The sequence below is a fragment of the Leptonotus elevatus genome, chromosome 21 (assembly GCF_054856555.1).
Source record: "Leptonotus elevatus isolate MCC_2025b chromosome 21, RoL_Lele_1.0, whole genome shotgun sequence".
Classification (NCBI taxonomy): Eukaryota; Metazoa; Chordata; class Actinopteri; order Syngnathiformes; family Syngnathidae; genus Leptonotus; species Leptonotus elevatus.
This window is the reverse complement of record NC_141259.1, coordinates 6,412,233-6,431,391: the sequence shown is the minus strand read 5'-3', so window position 1 is coordinate 6,431,391 and position 19,159 is coordinate 6,412,233. Positions and strand designations below refer to the sequence as shown.

The window sequence follows — 19,159 nt, the reverse complement described above, 5'->3', positions numbered from 1 at the left end:
TAGAATAAGAACAAATCTAATTACAAGCACCCACATGCCACAATATTAGGTTTATTTGCACAATTCACTGAGATGTAATTACAAGATGATTGTGATCGTATTTTTTATCTCCTGGCATAACAAAAAGAGAGAGAAAAAAAAATCAAAACCACATTTTTGTTCACCTTTTTTGCAGTTCTGCAATAAACCAAAGGAAAAAAAACACAATGCAGTACTTTATTACTTTTCAGAGCAAATCTGGATTGTGGATCCATAAATTGTTCTATTCATCAATGCAAAAACTTGATTCACAAAGAATGGGTGAGTCGGTTTCTTTTTAAAATGTGCAGTACTGCCACCTACAGGGCTGGAGTGGAACATTGTCAACCGATTTTTGACTAGGTGACTAGGGGGTGGCATGGCTCAGTGGTAGAGTGGTCGTATCCCAACTGTGAGGTTGTGGGTTCGATCTTCAGCCCTTGCGACCATGTCGAGGTGTCCTTGAGCAAGACACTGAACATTTTACATTTCTAGTTGATTCATGTTATTTTTTTGTAAATTCTCACTTATTCTATGTAGCCTTTTTATGCACGAATTACGATAACCAACGTAAAGTATTTTTAAGTACTTTCTAAAGGATTTTTCAGATTCATTCACATAGGAGAAAGTAACTTTTGAATAGCTGTCCACCGCAGTGACCACTGTTCCTTAAAGGGTTCATTTAGAAATACTTTAATTAATTAATTAATTAATTAATCCAGGTAAGGTAATTGAGAACTGACTGCAGACAACAGAGTAAATAAATAAATAAATAAATAATCCGCATTAATTGCACAGAAAGTTGCCACCATTCTGAAATTTCGCAACCCTTCTAGTGGCATGCCATTTTTTTTTATGATGCTCTAAGCACGATGCAATAGCTATCATTGTACATCAGAGGTTTAGATGTCCTTTTATGGCCTCATACTTTGATCAATGTCAAAAAATCAGTTTGATTCCCTACTGGAATAATTTATGCTTTGCCCACTTCCTTTGGTTTACACATACGGTTAATGATAAGGAGTAAGAAGACAAATGGGGAATGGAGTGTATTGCTTTATTATCGAGGCTAAAAGTAATACACACATGCACATTTGCACACATGCAGTCACCATTCCAGGGAGGTCTTTAGTGTGCCCCTTAACACAGTAATAGTATGTCTCCTAATGGGAGACAGGGAGCTCAGTGCCAAGAGTTCTTCTGGATAATTGGCTGTTTCCTCACCTTCTGACTTCTCACCCATTCACATTCTCTTATTTTACATTTAAGGGTCCCTTCACCTCTCATCCCTTTATCACAGTTGGCAACTTGATTTTTTCCCCCCTTTTAAATCCAACACGATTCTTGGTCCATTGATCATTGACTGATTATTTTGGTTGTTGGTGTCAGCTTTCATGGTCATTGTGAACTTGCTCATATGGAGGATTATTGTGTGTGTTCGTACCTGATGAGTGTGACTGCACCACAACCAACTAGTATGTGCCACATTTAAAGGGAATAGGAAGAGATGCACAAAACAGTTGGGTTAAAAATAACCAACTATGATGCTCTACCTGGGTCAATTTGACCCAACTTTGAGTCAAGAAATAGGTCTTTTAGTGTAAAACAACTCATAAATAATGGTCAAATTCTTTACTTGGGTATAAAACAACCAAGACAGTTGGGTCAAATTCACCCATAAAGTGGATCGGTCCATTTTTGATCCATAATTGGGTTACTTTTGACCTAACAGTTTTTTAGAGTGTGCTTTGAAAGGCCATGATTGAAGTTGGCTTTGGCCACTCCCACAGTGACGCAGTCCTTTAAATACTTCAGGTCCGCCGGCCTGCGCTTGTCTGTGAAATTACTAACGCTGGGTCTAACCCGCCGCTGTGCAGAGTCCCGCCACGTGCCACAAAGCCGTTCAAGAAAATTATGCCCTTTTCAGACACACAGCATTAGGTACTCTTATGCTGACCATTTATATTGTTATAAAATACAATTCCTGGATCCATTCCCATTGTGATGGTGTACCTAATGAAGTGTCCAGTGACAGTACATACAATATTGTGCTTATGCTTGGTTCGCTGATTCCATGCCATCGATTGCCACTCAGCACACTTTGTCTTTCATGTACTAAATTCAAGAAGCATGTTTTTTTTTTTTTTTAACCCACACTTCCAATGGCTACAGTGGATGCCACCACTTCCATCATCATAATTTATTTTATCCCAGTGGGAGGCACACAGTGCTGCTCTGCTCTTAGAGCAGAGAGAAGGAGTTGTACTGTCTATTGTGACAGAAATACCCCAAGGCATGCCAGGTGCCCCTGTGATTGCATACAGGATCTGCCATCATGCATGTCATGTTTTGGAAACACATTGGCGGAGAAGTAGAAGATACATTCAGGTGGAAAACAACTTGGCGGCTGCTGAAAAATACGGCCATATCTATAATAATCTAACTAAGACACTTCACACCACATCACACATCACGATCGACCTTTATGTGTAAGTTTTTCTTAGCTGAGCATTGCTTATAATTAAAATCTTCAACATAGACAACATTTTTAAAATATTTGTCCTCTTGTCCAACTCTCGTGTAGTACTGGAACTAAAGCAGGGTACACACACCTCATTTAAACATTTGATTAAATTCTCTTAATGCGAGAGACCCAACACATGACGAAGAAAAAAATAACATCTCAACACTGTTAGCATGTTGTGTAGCATCCATCGACACACGTGAGTGCCCCCCCACCCCCCCCCAACAATATTTCTGTTGTAGTACCAAGACTGACCTGTTATAGATAATGTGGCACCAGAGAACATCAAGAATGCTGAAAATTACAAATAAGAAATAAAAGAAGTAGAAGAAGAAAATAAAAAAAAGAAGCTAGGCTGTTATGTAACTCTTGCTAACTCCTTGTCAATTGTATTGTTTTGATTGAACCAGTTGCCTCTCTACCCCACAGAATATTTCAGTGTTGCATTGTAAACTTTTATAATTTGATCCAATCCAGCCCATTTTCTCTATTCTGTTTGGTCTCCAAACACCAACTTATCAGCATTCAGCCTTGCAATGCTTTCAAACAATGTCACTTCATCCCCATTCTGTGTTTCTCATTTCTCCACAGTTCCAGACCGCCACACAGGACGAGCACAATGACTGACAGCCAGACAAGCTGAGAAGACCTGTCACACATTGTCTTATCAACGCGTCAGAGGGCTATCTCCTTCTCGCCAACCCCCTTTTCCAGCAGCCTCCCTCAATCTTGTCCTCTTCTCAATGGGCTGCTAACAATAGAGAGACAGAAATAGTAAAAAAAAACAAAAACAAAAAAACAGAAGACACCTTTAAGTCACCAAAAAGACATGTCTCCCAATTCCCGTTGAATGAGCTGCTGTCAGTGGAAGCAGAAGTAGAAGCGGGGAACCTTGTTTATAAGTCTTCATAAGGAGATCCAGCTCCAAGGGAAAGGGGGGCTGAGAGAGGAACAGTCATGCGTATCTACTTGGCATTGGCGCTGCAGGCCATGTGGACTGGTGTCTGCCAGGCCGCCATGCAGCACTACCCTGCGGCATGGGGCCACTATGACGTGTGCAAGTCCCAGATCTACTCGGACGAAGGACTAACCTGGGACTACATGGCCTGCCAGCCAGAGGCGGCAGACGTGACCCAGTTCCTGAAGGTTACTCTTGATCCGCCCAACATCACCTGTGGAAATCCTCCTGAGACATACTGTGCTCTGGTGAGTACAGCCTTTATACGGAGTAAAACACAAATGTTTAATCAGCTTTTTGTTCAATGGATCGATTCTGTCCAAGTCGTGGCAGACAACTGAAAAGCCTGCGTAGCATTAATATGGCTAACGACGAGGAGACTTGTGCCGACTGACGTCACGTTCTGCTGTTTAGAGAGCTGCTCCTCAGTGTGTTGTTGACTCTGATTACTCACACAAAACACAGCATAATGTGACTTTGCCAGGGAAAACAAACACCATAGCCTCAGTAGTACTGCGCTAATGCAACCATAACTGGGAAAAACGTAAACATACAAAAGCATGAATGAAGGACATTTAATTGGGAGAGTACATTTTGCGTATTTAAAGAGTTAATACTCACTATTTTTTTGCCAAGCATTTCCTTGTCTTATACTCACACATTGTAGCGAGTGAAAAATGAATATTTTAAAGTAAGTGTTTCTATGTAGATCACATTTAAATTGTTTGTATTTGTAACAGTGCCATTGATTATGACAGAGTATTAGGACCACGCATAATAACATTTTTTTATTAATATTCCGAGAAGAAAACTCACAAATTTACGAGAAGTAAACGTAGCGTAGCTATAGTCTGGACGAAGTGCTGGCTTTTGTCCACCAGGAGCTATATGACGTGAAGATTCGTTGGTGGTTAATGGAACAATCTTTATGAAATGAAAAGGCAGGATGGAGACAGATATCTAAACTTTCCTCGTTACACACGGCAAGCTACAGCGCCAACACTTCCTGACCCACGCTCAGCTGACTAACACTAACCAATCAGAAGCTAGCAGACTTTAAGTGAATGCATGTGAATGACTGAGAACAGCAGATTCAACACATCAATTTAGCGACTTGTATCCAATGCTTAAAATGATATGGTTAATCTCTGCTAATGTAATCTCTTTATTTGAAAACCCGACCGAAAAGTATTGGTACAAACATCCGAGTATGCTACGTGTATTTCTTGCTAGTTTCTGAGTTTTTTTCTCACAAATCTGCAAGTTTTTTTCTCGCAAATTTGCCACTTTACAATGTCACAAAGTTGTGAGTTTTTTCACATAAATTCGTGAGTTTTTTCTCTCGCAAATTTTCCACTTTGTAATGTCGCAAATATACGAGTTTTTTCTCGTGAATTTGTGAGTTTTTTCTCTGAATCTCAGGGGTTTTATGGAGGTCAAAACACACACACTTGACTCAAATGGCTTGGCCATCATTGAATGCAGGGAATTTAGTGCGCTCAGTAGTCGACTTTTGACTGTCGTGATGGTACGTCGTGTGATTTCTTTACTATTGTAATCCATCCTAACTATTCGAGTAAAAAAAAGAAAGTGGGTACAAACAAATATGTCTAATATGAATTCACATATATAACGGAATGTATTGTGTTCCACAGGGTTCAATTCTGGGGCTGTTTTTATTCTATCTGCTGCCCCTGGGTTTCATCTTTAAAAAAATGTGTAGCTCTATAAAAATAGTTCAGTGATTAGAGTCAGCATCAGCAAAATCATTTTATTTTTCAATGAAGAAGGGTTCGGTGAATGCGCATAGGAAACTGGTGAGGTTCCGTACCTCCAAGAAGGTTAAGAACAATTGATATTAACCTTTTGAAAATAGGAAATTCTGCCATCAAATACATTTGTTCATAAACTCAAAGTCAGAACTGAGTAACAACACAAAGCACCGTTTAGCAAATATTCTTCGGATCCTTTTGTGTCCCAAAAAAAAAAACCTTGGCCAGATACTGCTTTAGATACAGTTATTCTCATGGATACTTAGCAACAACAAGAAAAAAAAAAGTTGAAGTGCCCAATAAAAGCAATGATTGGTAGATTAGCTTTAAAGACCTCTTTGGTGCATCTGCAAATTATCCAGCAATCATGAAAATCACAAACTCCTTGTGGAGCTGAAAATAAAATGATGCATATTAGGTCAAGTATTTAATTAGCAAACCAGCCTCCTCCTTATTTGGGGTCCTTTTCACTTTGAAACTCACAGCTGGTCGCCCCAGATTGCTAAATGATGAATCAATTTTAGTCCATCACGCAAGTCATCAAAGATTCTCTAAGAACAGGCACGCAGCCTCCAAAGCTTTTTAGATAAATAGCAAAATGTTCCAGGAAGAAAAGTAGTAACTTGAGGAATATAAATAGACTCGAGTAGTCGTCAGCAGAAAGTCAGCTGAGGGAGAGAGACTGAGAAACAGAGGGAGGGGGGATTAACAAAATGGGGATGACAACGGCGAGCAAATGATCAAGAAAGATTGGAGAGGACCCGAAGGACGATGTGCGAAGCATGCAGTGACTGAGTAGCTAATATCTCCTCAGCGGGCCACGACAGACTCGGAAATGTGAATAATTCAACATGTAGATAATGTATTTTACTCAGGCTGCACATTATTCTGCTGGACATATTTGAGGCAATGTCCACACTTACATGTGGTTTTGAAAATGTTCTATGTCTTTTAGTGTTTAAAAAAAACCAGACAGCTAAACAACAGGTGGTGTTTCGGTCCATTATTGTGAGGGCATAATGGCCAATCAACATCAAGTACAACAATTACAGCCAAAGTTCAATCAATTTCAACGGCAATAACTTGTATTTCATTTACTTTTTCAGTTTTTTGTTGTTGACGATATTTTTGACTTTGTTATTACTTTGTCTAGTGCCAAAGATTCTAAACTTTGTTTTGTCTCGATTCAAAGATCATTTGTTTTAAAAGGAACCCAGACTGCTCTATATTATTTATTTGGTTGTCACTAACATAACTATGAGATTCATTTTTCAAAAATTATTTCCAGTTTACTACATTTTGTAGAAACTTTATTTGGACGTACGTCGCAATGCATTCCGTGCTTAGTGACGTAGATGGCGGCAGGCTCTCTGCCGAGCAATGTGAAACGTCTATAAAGAAAGCAAGGTAAGCCACCGTAGCGTTCCTAAAGGGCCGACCAAAACTCTTGGGGGACTCTCCCGATCGCATTGTTTCTTTAGGAACGCTACAAGGCTTACCTTGCTTTCTTTATAGGCGTTTCACATTGCCCGGCAGAGAGCCTGCCGCCATTCTACGTCACTACACATGGAATACGTTGCGACGTAAATAACAATGGCGGCGTACGTCCAAATAAAGTTTTCTACAAAATGTATTAAACTGGAATCGTATAAATAATATAGAGCAAACTTGTCATGACAGTCGGGGTTTCTTTTAATATATTTAGTTCTATTACTACAGTAGTCAGAAGTTGCTCGAGATTTTCTCCAGAGCAATATAACGTTGTGTCATCAGCAGTATGAATAATTCAGGACCTAGCACCAATAGTTGACTCACGATTAATCACATTTTGTTAAATAAAATCTGTTATAAATGTACAATACAATTTTTTTTCTAGATTTTCAACAAAAAAAATGAAATGAAAAAAAAGAGTTAAACTAATAGAAATAGTTCACATGAATTTGACGAAAATGACGTCTATAGTCGTCAATGGCAATGAAAGAGTTAATAACATTATGTGGCTTGTAAATTAAGAAGTAGTATGAGTAACAATTATTATTTTTTTCATAGGTTGTGTGGAAAATGAAACAAGGGGACAAAATATGATTTGTTCCTTAAACAAATTAAACTAAACAAGTGTATGCATGCAAAGGTAATTCAGGTTCAACACTGATGTTAATTGTTCATAGACTTTGAATGTTTTTGTACATTGTTAATAAACAGCACATTATGTGCAAAAATCCCCTGCATGCTTAATATGTACTTAAATGTATTTCAACATTTAGAGACTCAAATTGAATTTTTTTTTTTTAATGAAACTAATTATTTGGCATAATCTTTGGTACCCTGAAGTATCCTTGCCCCCCCCCCCCCAAACCCCCTCCTCCCTTGCCTCCCCATTTATAAAGATCTGCATAGAAGTGGATCTTTTTTCTCTGCAACCACACGTTTCTCAATGAAGTGAATTCTATGTGAAAATTGTTTTTCAAAATTTTTATTTAACTGCAGCATTGGTTTCGTAATGAGCATAGATGTTTCTCTCCACTTTTAGAAATTAGAGTAACGCTTGCTGCTTTCATTCTTTGATGGAAAAATACCATTGTGAAGGACAGGTTATGTGAAAGGTTGCATTACAGAATGAGGACAAGTGCATTAGAAAGTAGAAGGATAGATACATTTTAAACATGAATATAAATGCTTTATGTTTCTGTGACTTGTCCTCGAGCTCTGGAAAATGTTGGTCTTCTCCACTTTCATCTTATTCATTTAGAATCAAGTCGAGTGGATGAAAAGAATTGTGTCATATCGAGACGACAAATGTCAAAACGGGGGCCACATTCTATTCTCCGACTGCTCATTTCTGTGACCTCTGATTGATCCAAAATGAAACCTTGAGTGTGTGCGTCTTTTTGTTTCGTTAGACAAATGAATCACGGACGGGCAGGACTCAAAGTCATGCATCTCCGAGCTTTGGAGCTGCTCTATTTCTAGATCCACAAATAAAACACGGTATATGATTGCGATCACTGCCAGCCTTTTAAAGTCTGTGATGAACTCTTATTAAATTAAAGAGAGTTGACGCCATCATGATGTCCCTGTGTCTACAGCTCGCCATGTGATAAGAGCTTCAATTAAAAAAAAACAGTGGGTAGCTTCAATTTCTCATCACTCCATTCCAATTATGAGAAATTACACTAACGATAGTCGCACATAACACGTGTCAATTATAACAGAGTACAATTCTCAAGTCCAATTCAACACTAGAACATTTACCTGTGATATTCCCGCTATATTGTCAAAATTCTGCTGCGATTTCAACTGGAGTTTGTATCACAAGGAGCATTTTAGCTTCAGGGCAATTACAATTAGGCGGCGTTATCTGAGAATTCCATCAACGTGATAATTGATTTAACACTTATGATAGCATTGTGTCTGTGGAGCTGAAAGCAACAGACATCGAGTTGGGTCTGAGAATGAGGCAGTGGAGCAGCTGCATTGCATGATGCTTATATGACTATATACAGAGGCCTTCATCCCTGGGTCACGGCTGCATCAGATTCTCCCACACACATTGGCGCCTTTTTCTGTTTTAGCCCTGTGACCTTTCAAATAACAGTAAGATGCCAATCGGTGAACTCTGCTCTGTTACACAAGTCTACTATTATATGAGATGCTGCTCTTCCCTCAAGTTTGACGCCTGGCCTCTAGGAGCACAATCGCAAACATTTTGATGATTGGAACTGCAAAGCATTCCAGTAGAAGAGCCTTGAGTGTATCCCCACCCCCCAAAAAAAAATCATTACAGAGTAGGCTACAGTCTATTACTCTAGAGTTAAGAACAGAAACCTTCACCCAAATTATTATTTTTTTTAAATCACAAGATAATAACAATGTAACAACATACCCTGTTTTGCTCAAATTAAATATTTATACTAAAATATTAGCACACCATTTATTTGGACTTTTAGATATGCTGTGCTTTTGTTATACCCCCAAATTTTAAAGCAAAAATCTGTTGTGTATGCCGAAAACTACTCAAAACACGATAATATGATAGTCCGGATGTGAATAATAGTTATGTTGGATATATTTGACCAAGTCTGTTTTGTTATATATGGATCACTCTTTTGTTTTGTTTTTTCAGATTTAAATGTTAAGATCAGTGTTTTTTGTTGACTTTGCTTTGATTCCATTTAATTTTGTTTCGTGTTTTGTCAAGTTTTCCTGTGTGTTTGTTTGGTTGTCTCCACCTGTTCTCGTCAGCCCGGTTCCTTGTGTCAACCAATCGGCTCCCTCCAGCCACTTGCGTCTTGTCCAGGTGCGCCTCGTTGTCCCGACAATTTGTTTGTATTTAGTTACAGCCTTCCACTAAATCATTAGTAACTCTGTTTACATGACTAATTTAGCCAATAAAATGAATTTAGTTTTATTTAAGTGACTTTGGCACAATTTAAATAGGAAAGGGGTGTTTTCATTTCACACATGATTTCCTAATACATGAACTCATTCACTGCCATTGGCGGCTATAGACGTCAAAAATCTATTTTAACTATTTCTATTAGCTTAACATTTTTTTTTCACTTTTGTTAACAAGAGTATGAAAAAAATATATGTATGAGTATGAAAAAAAATATTGTTCATTTAGACCAGATATACAATTTGTGATTAATCATGAGTTAACCATTGAAGTCATGCGATTAATTACAATTAAAAAATGTAATCGGCTGACGCCCTACTTTTAATAATTGTTTCTTTTTTTGAAAAAATATTATTTTAAAAACGAAAAGAAAAGATTATTATAAACTATGCTGTGAGGCGATAAAAATAATTTTTTTTAATTGATCACATTACTTCAATAGTTAACTCACAATTAATCACAAATTTTATATCTGTTCTAAATGTACAATAACAACTTTTGTCTAGGTTTTCATACTCTTGTTAAAAGTAGAAAACATTTTAACCTAACATAAATAGTTCAAATGAATTTTTGACGTCTAAATTCGTCAATGGCAGTGAATGAGTTAACTTTTTCCCCAACATTATTATTATTTTTTTTGTTAACTTAGTTTATTTATTTATTTAATGTATAAAAGTAACCAAACCCTCTATTGACAATATTATAATTGAGTAATCAAAAGAGCTTTGTTTTGTTTCTCGTTTGATGCTTAGGTCCAGTTAGGGGAACCCCATGAAATGATGTCTTAAAGGCTGAAGTTAGTTGGCTGACTCAACAAAGCCTAAATATGGCAACTGTTGCTAGGCGGTTACTGAGAATCAGCTGATTTGCCAAAGTAGTAAAGCAGGTTTAATTACATGGGCGCCTGCTGATGTGACCATTTTGTCAGGTATTAGTCAGAGCTACACACTCACACGCACGCACACACGCACATGCACATACACATACTCACCCACATACAAAATAAAAATTAATTAAAAAAAATATATATATTTAAAAAAAAAAGAAAAAAAAAAGAGCAATGATGATGACATGTCAAATCGGTAAAATTACCGATTGAACAATACTGAGCTTTCCAGAAAAAATAAATAAATAAATAGGTATTAGTCAGAGCTCATGTACCGGTACTTCCAAAAACGACAAAGATAACACCGTAGACGACCATTTTACTTAGCGGTATACTAAATGATACTCAAATTTACATTGTGTGCCGTTTGTAACCCTGAAACGTATGTTGCTCCATAAACCGAGTCCAAGAATGTCACTCACCTCTCGCCCAAAGCCCGTCGGAATAGGCTCTGGCTCTCGGGTGACCAAAATTTCCAAATTAACTCATTCACTGCCATTGACGACTATAGACGTCAAAAATTCATATGAACTATTTATATTAGTTTAAAAAAAATGTTCCATTTAATTACATTTTTTATGAAAATCTATAAAAAAAAGTATTGTACATTTATAACAGATATAAAACGTGATTAATCGTGAGTCAACTATTGAAGTAATGCGATTAATTACGAAAACACATTTTAATCGTCTGACGCCCCTTATTTTTGATTTAAAAAAATTAATTAGGGGCGTCAGGCGATTAATTTTTTAAAATTGTAATTAATCACATGACTTCGCTAGTTAACTAACGATTAATCACAAATTTTATATCTGTTCTGAATGTACAATAAACAATTCTAGGTTTTCATACTCTTGTTAGCAAAAGTGAAAAAAAATGTTAAACTAATAGAAATAGTTCAAATTAATTTTTGACGTCTATAGCCGTCAATGGCAGTGAATGAGTTAAAAATCCGCGACACTACAATTTTATTGAAAATCAAACATACAATAAATTCTCATCAGGAACTATTTACAACAGATTTAATCGCAAGTCAATCTGGTTGTGTTATTATTTTAGCTCATGTTAAATCTATCTTTGTTGAATGTTCAACAGCCGTAAATAAGACAATAAACTCACCATTATCCAACCCTTTTTTGCTCGGTCCCGGTAGCTATTGGAAGCCACCTGTGCTGTTTGTCTCGCACCGGTCCCGCATTATAACATGCCACCAGAAAAGCCCAGCTTGCGTTGGGTCTGAGCGGAGACCTCATAATTGGGCTAGTAGGAGTACATTTCCCACGATTTTGAGCGATTTAACAGTTAAATTCCTTTTTAATTGGTTTATGGTATGAATCGCTATGACAACTGTGTGATTGACATGCACATAGCCCAAACAATTGTCATGCTGATTGGACTAAAAAACTAAACAAAAAACAGGATGCCGGGACGAGACCTACGTAATAGTGGGAGAGAGAAAAAATGGCGGCACAAGGTCCCGATTATTGTTACCTTTACCTATGAATCAACAATGCTTTTACACATTGGATAGTTACCAAGTGCAAGCCATCCACAGATTCACATGGGGTGACGCAAACCTGACCTTTTCCAAAGCTGGTCCTGATTAAGGATTTACTTTGGAAAGTGTTTTTTACTCCCTTATACCTTACTCTCCCCCTCGCTAATGCACTGTGCCGTCTCAACTGACTCCATAATGACATTTCCTTGAGAAATAAGACAACTGTCAGCCACAATATGTCTCAATTCATATCCTTAATATTGCCTGGTTTAGCGGCGAATGAGTGGGTGAGCAGATGTTCACAGGGCTGCAATGTTTTCATAGACTATGACATTCTATCTCATAAACTTGTTTATGGTGCCGTTTTTGTTGTGAAGTGGGCGAGAGAGCAACAGCAAGAAGCACTTGGGCATTTTTCCAGACCGACTGACTGACTTCAAAAAGGTCAGATTCCAGAACTGCAGCAGCAATTACCAGCAAAGAAAAACTAATTACGCATCCATTGGAAGCGTTAAGCATCGGAGGATGAAGTCAGCTTGTTGAATTTTATATGGCTTCATTCATCTTTGTCAAGCTAAAACCAAATCAACGATTTATTGTTATATTACTGACATAAGTGGAGGATTTGCAACAAAATGGAAGATTTCATTTTTATTTGTGACATCACTAAAATGGTTACTTTTTAATCTGTGCCAAAAAGAATCGTGTTTTCTGATTTAATTAGCCTAATCAACCCTGAGCATGTTTTTTTGTTTATGATTCAAATAAAATCAGACATTATTTAGGCTATATAGCACATTTCATACATAAAACAGCCATAGTAGCCTATAATATAAAAAGAAAACCTGTGATTGAGGTGCTTTACATTTTTATTTTCACTGCATTCAACGACTCTCTTTTAGGGATAGACCGATGGCGCTGATATTGGGCAATTTGACAAAATCGGTCTCGGCCTTTTTTTCCCAAATCTGATGGCCGATTTAAGGTAAAGCTAAAACCATTTTAGTCTCAGGGAACTATTTATTCACATTTTCAATTAGCTTTATAATAGATTCTGCTGACCCTGGGAACCTTCTGAACCTTTTGTTTTTGTTCGACAGAAGATCTCAGGTTTTTTATATGCTGGAAAAACAAAGCTATGTTATTTATTCTTTAAGTTTCCATTTACAGTAACTTTTTAAGACATACTGATAACCTGGGGAGCTCCCTGGACATTTTCCTTTTAGAAATGTATAATGAAGTAGGCTATATTGCCAAAGATTACCAAAAAGGAAATCTACATTTTGAAAAGTCTGAAAAACTGTTCAATAAGCATTAATGCTTTAAGACATTACAACAAAGTCAAGATTGGCATTTGTTTTCAAAAAAACCCCAAAAAAAACTAATAATTGGCATCGGTATTGGCCCTGAAAAAAACATCGGTCTATCTCTACTCTCTTTACTAGTGACCGATTATGCTATTTGACTGAATTAAAGCTGCACCCAAATAAAACATTGTAAAAGTATAATAGGAAATGATGGTGAGAAAAACAACTCTCTGTAGTTAAAAATGCAAAGGAGACCTTTACAGATCCTTCCAGGGAGAAAAGTTTGTAAATATAAGCTTGGTGAAAAGTTGGCTTGCTGACAACATCAGGTGTTTTTTGTTTTTTTTTGTGTGTGATGTGTGTGTGTGTGTGTGTGTGCGACTTGTCTATCTGGGCGCCATCAATGCTTCAGTGTTGCTTCAACCGTTTATATTGCCACAATGCGATAACAGGGGGCCTCCTTGACTCCAGCTTCCCACAGCCTCTGTCGACTTCTTTTTAAAGTCTGGAGACAAACATCTCTTATTTTGCCCAAAAACTATCAAGAGGCAAACTACAGAAGAGGAAAAGTTTGTACGCGTTTGAATATGAATTTTAGAGTGTTTGTCTGTGAATAAAAATAAGGAATATACTTTGGAATTTTGTGGATTGACCCCTTTGGAAAACTATTGCATTCAATAATTCATTCAGTTGCGGTTTTTATAGCATTTCACATGACAGTTCCCGTCAAATAGCAATTGAATACAAGTCAAGTATGGATTATCTCCCGGAGATTTTGCCTCGGAATATTTTATAGGTTTACTTAATTGACGCCCAGACATGTCATGACATGTCTCTGTGTTAAACACTCTTTGCAGCTCACTGACTTTTTGGACCCATGGCATGGATTACCCTCTTTGAACTCTCATTTTTCTCTTTTATTGTTGGCCAAAACCATTCTGCTAGATTTTTTTTTCTTTATTCCTCACAGTATGTGATCCCTGAATCTGTCCTGCAGTTATGGTGGGTGGGATTTTTTGCATTTCTCAGTTAATCACTTATGAAGAAATACGACGGGAAGGCACTGCTTTCAACCTACTTTTCTTCTTTTCTCGTTTGATGCTCAGAGAATTGATAGCAATACTGTAAACTTATTTGCAATTGCTCTTTGTAATCCTGCAATGGATTTTGGGTTGAAGCCTGATTTTTACAACACTGTTTGGGATAGCAATATCGATTCTGTGGCTTTCACATTTAGGGGCACTTACGATTGTATTTGTTCATTTGTGTTGGATCTGGATGTTAAGTGCAACATATGCGGTAAACAGGAAGAAGTTGAATAGAGCAAAACCAGTGATCCCATTGCTCATTAATATCTACGCAGTGGGGGTCAAACGATCCCACTGTAGCAGCAGATGCTAAAGCACAGCATTTCTATCCTCTTTGAACAATTCTTTTAATTGAGTGATTATGTGGCAAATGTGTCTCCAAGTTGTTAATTTATCTGAGGATGCTTTAGCAATATTCCACTACAGTCCTCGAGGTGGCAGTAATATGCATCACAACGTGGTTCACATTTGCAAAGTAATTAAGAAGATGACGTGCTACAGTACGAGTCAAGTTATTTGAAGTTGTCTCATTTTTGCCTAAACTCGAAAACGGCCAACAACCTTGAAATAAAATAATATTGCCATTCATACATGAAAAAAACCATCATTACAATATGTTCCTGAACATACTGTCAATAGCTAAGAAATGGTACAGGCTACCAAGAAAAATCACCACATAAAAAAGCTAAGCTAACTAGGCTAGGGTTAGGCTAGCATGGCTCCAAATCATCACATTTGCAGGTCACATGGTACTAATGCTGCATTTGAAGAAGGTGGGAAGTGGGATTTATCTCACTTGGATTGTCCCAGATCTGACCTCAAAGCGTTCGAGGCTAATGTAAACTACAAAGATGGCTGATTCCGATAAATTGTTTGTTATAATTGTTTTTTGTTCCGAATAACAAGCTCAATCCAAATCAGGTTGTGTTACGTTATGTTACTCATTTCAAACAACTAAATTAATGTTCTAATAAATAAAGAGATAAATATGTTTATAATCGTGTAAATTATGTTTGGCCATTTATGGTCTATGTCTCTATGGGGGTCGTCATTGTCGAATGATGTCAGATTGAAGCCGGTTGGTGATGTTGGTGTCCTTTCCCCCTCCTAATAAGCAATAAAAAGGTGTTCCTGTGCACACTTTTTGGTATGATGTCGGAAACGTCCGACTTACCACAATGTGACTTATTAATTAGCATTTATTAGCATTAGCCTGCCAAGTTAATTGCTAAGCCAATAGCTAGAGAAGCATGAAACGAATACTTGAACAATATAAAAATCATAAGTTTAGCACGTTAGCATTAGCATGATGGCTAGGCTAAAAGCTAGGTTACCATGCAGCTAACATTAAGTAATAAGTATTGATCTACTTCCTACCATTTCAAAATAAGAGCTCTTCACAGCAGCGAGAACTTGACAGCACAGTACGTACACTATATGTTATTGTGGAAATATGTTCGGTAGCATATAGTCATAAATTTAGCAATTAGTACTCCAGGTATTGTGTTGCAATATGGTGTTAAATAGTTTGAAACATGCACCTTTTTTGGAGTATCCAAAATAGAACTCCAGCAGATGAAAGGCAACAGATAGACCTGTCGAGGAAGTACACACTTTGCAGTTTTTCAAAGCAATATAGCAGTGTGCTGGAACATTTTCATTTTACTGTGCACGCAGCTTGATCTGACATTGAGAAGTAATATGACATTCGCCGCTGTGTATCATTGTGTTGACTACTCATTGACAGCCGCAAAAAGGCTCAAAGTTCAAACGGATCGCACAACGCAACGGAACGAATGAATCCGGATGGAATGTCTCCATCCGCTGTTATTGCAATATACTTTCTTAAATATACAGAAAAATGTGAGGCTGTCATGCTTTGTTGTTAGCCATTTTAGTCCCGTTCTTTTGGGACTGCACTTGAATGGCTCTTCTTCCCGCTCTCCACATGGCTCAGCCCCTATTTAAGCAAGCAAGCAAGCATATGCCGTGCAAGGGGAACACGCTGAAGCCTGGAAAATGTGCTTGCTTAATTAAAGAAGTGGAATAGCCAGTGCAGCTATTTACACCTAATTCTGACATAAATCTGTAGTTATCGCACTAGTGAGACCGTGCTCCCCCCAATTTAGTGAGGTACCCCAGAGCCTTTCCTTAATAAGCAATCTTCCTGATTGAGCCGAGGTGAGAGTTACATTATCTTTCTAAGGGAGGCGAAAGGATGAGAGAAGCTGAATTTAAGCAGAAGGGAGGGGGGTAGTGAAGTGCTGTCAGGGCTATTCCGATTGTTAGCAGTCTATTAACCCAATTTAGGACAGAGAGAGCAGTTGGTTAATGGTGGGTAGACTGGCAGTATCTGTAGGATTGCAGCTAGGGTGAAGGCATACACTTGGCATTTCAACCTTATCAATACTCCAAGACCTCCACAAAGACCACATAGTCATCTTCAGTCCATTTACCCCTTAATTTGTGGCTTTACATCTTGTGGATGTTTAACTTTGCCTTACATTGCAAATTTGGGTCACATTGACACCATCAGAGTCCAAGTTGGAACCGCTTAACGGGAGTTCCGCCTACACGCTTGCTCGTTCAATGACAATTATAGCAGGAGTGGTGATTGGTGATTGACAGTCCACGGAGTGGATAGATATGGTGGCTCATGATAATGTCCAAACGAGGGCTAAACACGGCATAAAAACCGATTGAATCCATTACGAGTATTAAGCGGAACATCGCTAAACCTATCCAAGAAAGCCAGTCACTGAGGTTTTCGATCAGTGAACATGAAAGCACCTCTCAATTTACCGTCAACGACAGCTCCCCACAGCTTTGATTCCATTTTGCAACATTTTTCCACAAGTACATTTTAGAAATAGAAATGATCCGTTCCAGGGTTGCAAATGGGCTTGGTGTTGCCAGCAACCTCACGATACTATACGTCACAATACAATACGATACGCATCGCATCCACATGGCCTTCAAAGTGATACGTACCCTGATATTTTACATTACATGCATGCATTTTTCTGAAAACAGTCATGTATATACCCAAATTTTCATTATGTTGGATGGCAAAAATGTTGTAGTCTTCTAATGTTAGCAGCGCTTCCGGTTTACCGCCCGCACCATGCCCTGTTGAAATATGTACGCACTGCATAGCAAGGAGCAGCGTTCAGGGACACACCGGTAAACTTTATGATTAAATATGCAATATCGTTTCTGCTCCTCTGTATTGTTACGTGTATTGTAATTAGGCCGGCAACGATATAAAGGTAGTCCTCAAGTTACCGCTGAGTTCCGTTCCTACGCTGGCGATGTAACCCGAATTTCGACTTAAATTGGATTTTACCGTTAAAGTCGATATTTACATCAAAATACTTTGTACAGTAATTAAAAAAAAAACTTATTTGCGCGACCCAGAAGAGCCGGAACCAATATTTTGCGTTTCCGCACAGACCTGTTGGCAAGCCGACCTGCTCGATGGACGTCCATTGCTGGAGGTAACAACAACATATCTTTAAATAACTATAAAATGGCGTGATTACTGTGGGAAATTAACGGGGGGAAAAGGTGCTACCGACGAGGCACGGGTGCCGTAAAGTCGAAACAACGTACGACATAACTCGAGGTTTCCCTGTATTCCCATATCGATTTTTTTTTTAGCCCACCCCTAGTTACAAGGCACTTGACTTTTTTAGCTTTTGTTTTTCTCCCTAAACATGTACAAAATAGTTACTCTGGAGTGCTACAATTTGCCCTAAGACGGAAGAAAATGGACTCCCTCTATTTCTGACATTAAATTGAAAATGGCTCCTATAAGGTGTCATGCACTTGTTTCAGAAGCATGATTTGACAAGGGGGTGCAACCGGTAATCTTTTCATTATGCTCGCACGGACGGTAAGCACTTGAGAGGCTTGCCGTGGAAATGCATTTTACATCCCGTCTGTCTGCACATCAGACGCTCTAAATGAAATGATTTAGCGAGAGGTGCCAGGTATTAGTTGTTACTCCGGGACTTGTATTGTTGTCGCACCGAAAGGTTTCTCTTTCAATGCTTATTCAGCATCCTTTGGTCTGCTAACCCCCCCACCCCCCCCCCCCCCCCCGCCCCCCAGTGTAAACACATGCACCATACAGTGAGCGGCAGCCATTGTTGTAGGCGGCGTTGGCATTCGAGATGAGTCGCACCTGGCTTGGATTCCCTTGGATCGCATCAAGGGCTTCTGCGCACTTGTGTTATTAGTTGGCATCCTGCCTTGCCATCAGATTGACTAGCGTAGAGAAATATGAAACACTAAGAAGCAGATGATTATAGATAAGTAATCAATTATATGACAATCTGTGCGTCATTAGAATGATGCATTTCTTGACATGCCCACCGTTTCAAATGTAGCATCAATCACCTGAAAGCGTAAGCATTGTCATTATTAGTCTCATTTTCTGCTTTTTAAAACATACATGGAGATGTCCACAAATGTTGTTCTACAATCATTGAGTAATGTGTATTTGCCTCAGCGAAATGAATTACTAACCCTAATTAGCCTCTAAATACTCCCTCTGGTATGCAATTTAAGTTGGAACTCATTCCACCCTGCCACATCTCCTCTTATACTTATTTCAAGCTGCTGTGGTGGGGGGGGGGGGGGGCTTTCTACTGTCTGGAAACTTGTATTCATTTATTTTAGAATATGCCCTTGGTACACAACAATACATA

The 19,159-nt window shown here is 38.3% G+C and overlaps 1 protein-coding gene across 5 annotated transcripts in view; it reads left to right on the top strand.

Moving 5' to 3' along the window:
• Window positions 1–19,159, top strand: part of ntng1a (netrin g1a) — a 95,963-nt gene that overhangs the window by 5,809 nt on the left and 70,995 nt on the right. For all 5 annotated transcript variants that reach the window (XM_086066036.1, XM_086066037.1, XM_086066035.1 and 2 more), the window contains exon 2: window positions 3,134–3,748. In XM_086066036.1, the coding sequence (XP_085922162.1) occupies window positions 3,500–3,748 (249 nt within the window). In that variant the 5' untranslated portion in view covers window positions 3,134–3,499. The remainder of the gene's footprint in view (window positions 1–3,133; window positions 3,749–19,159) is intronic.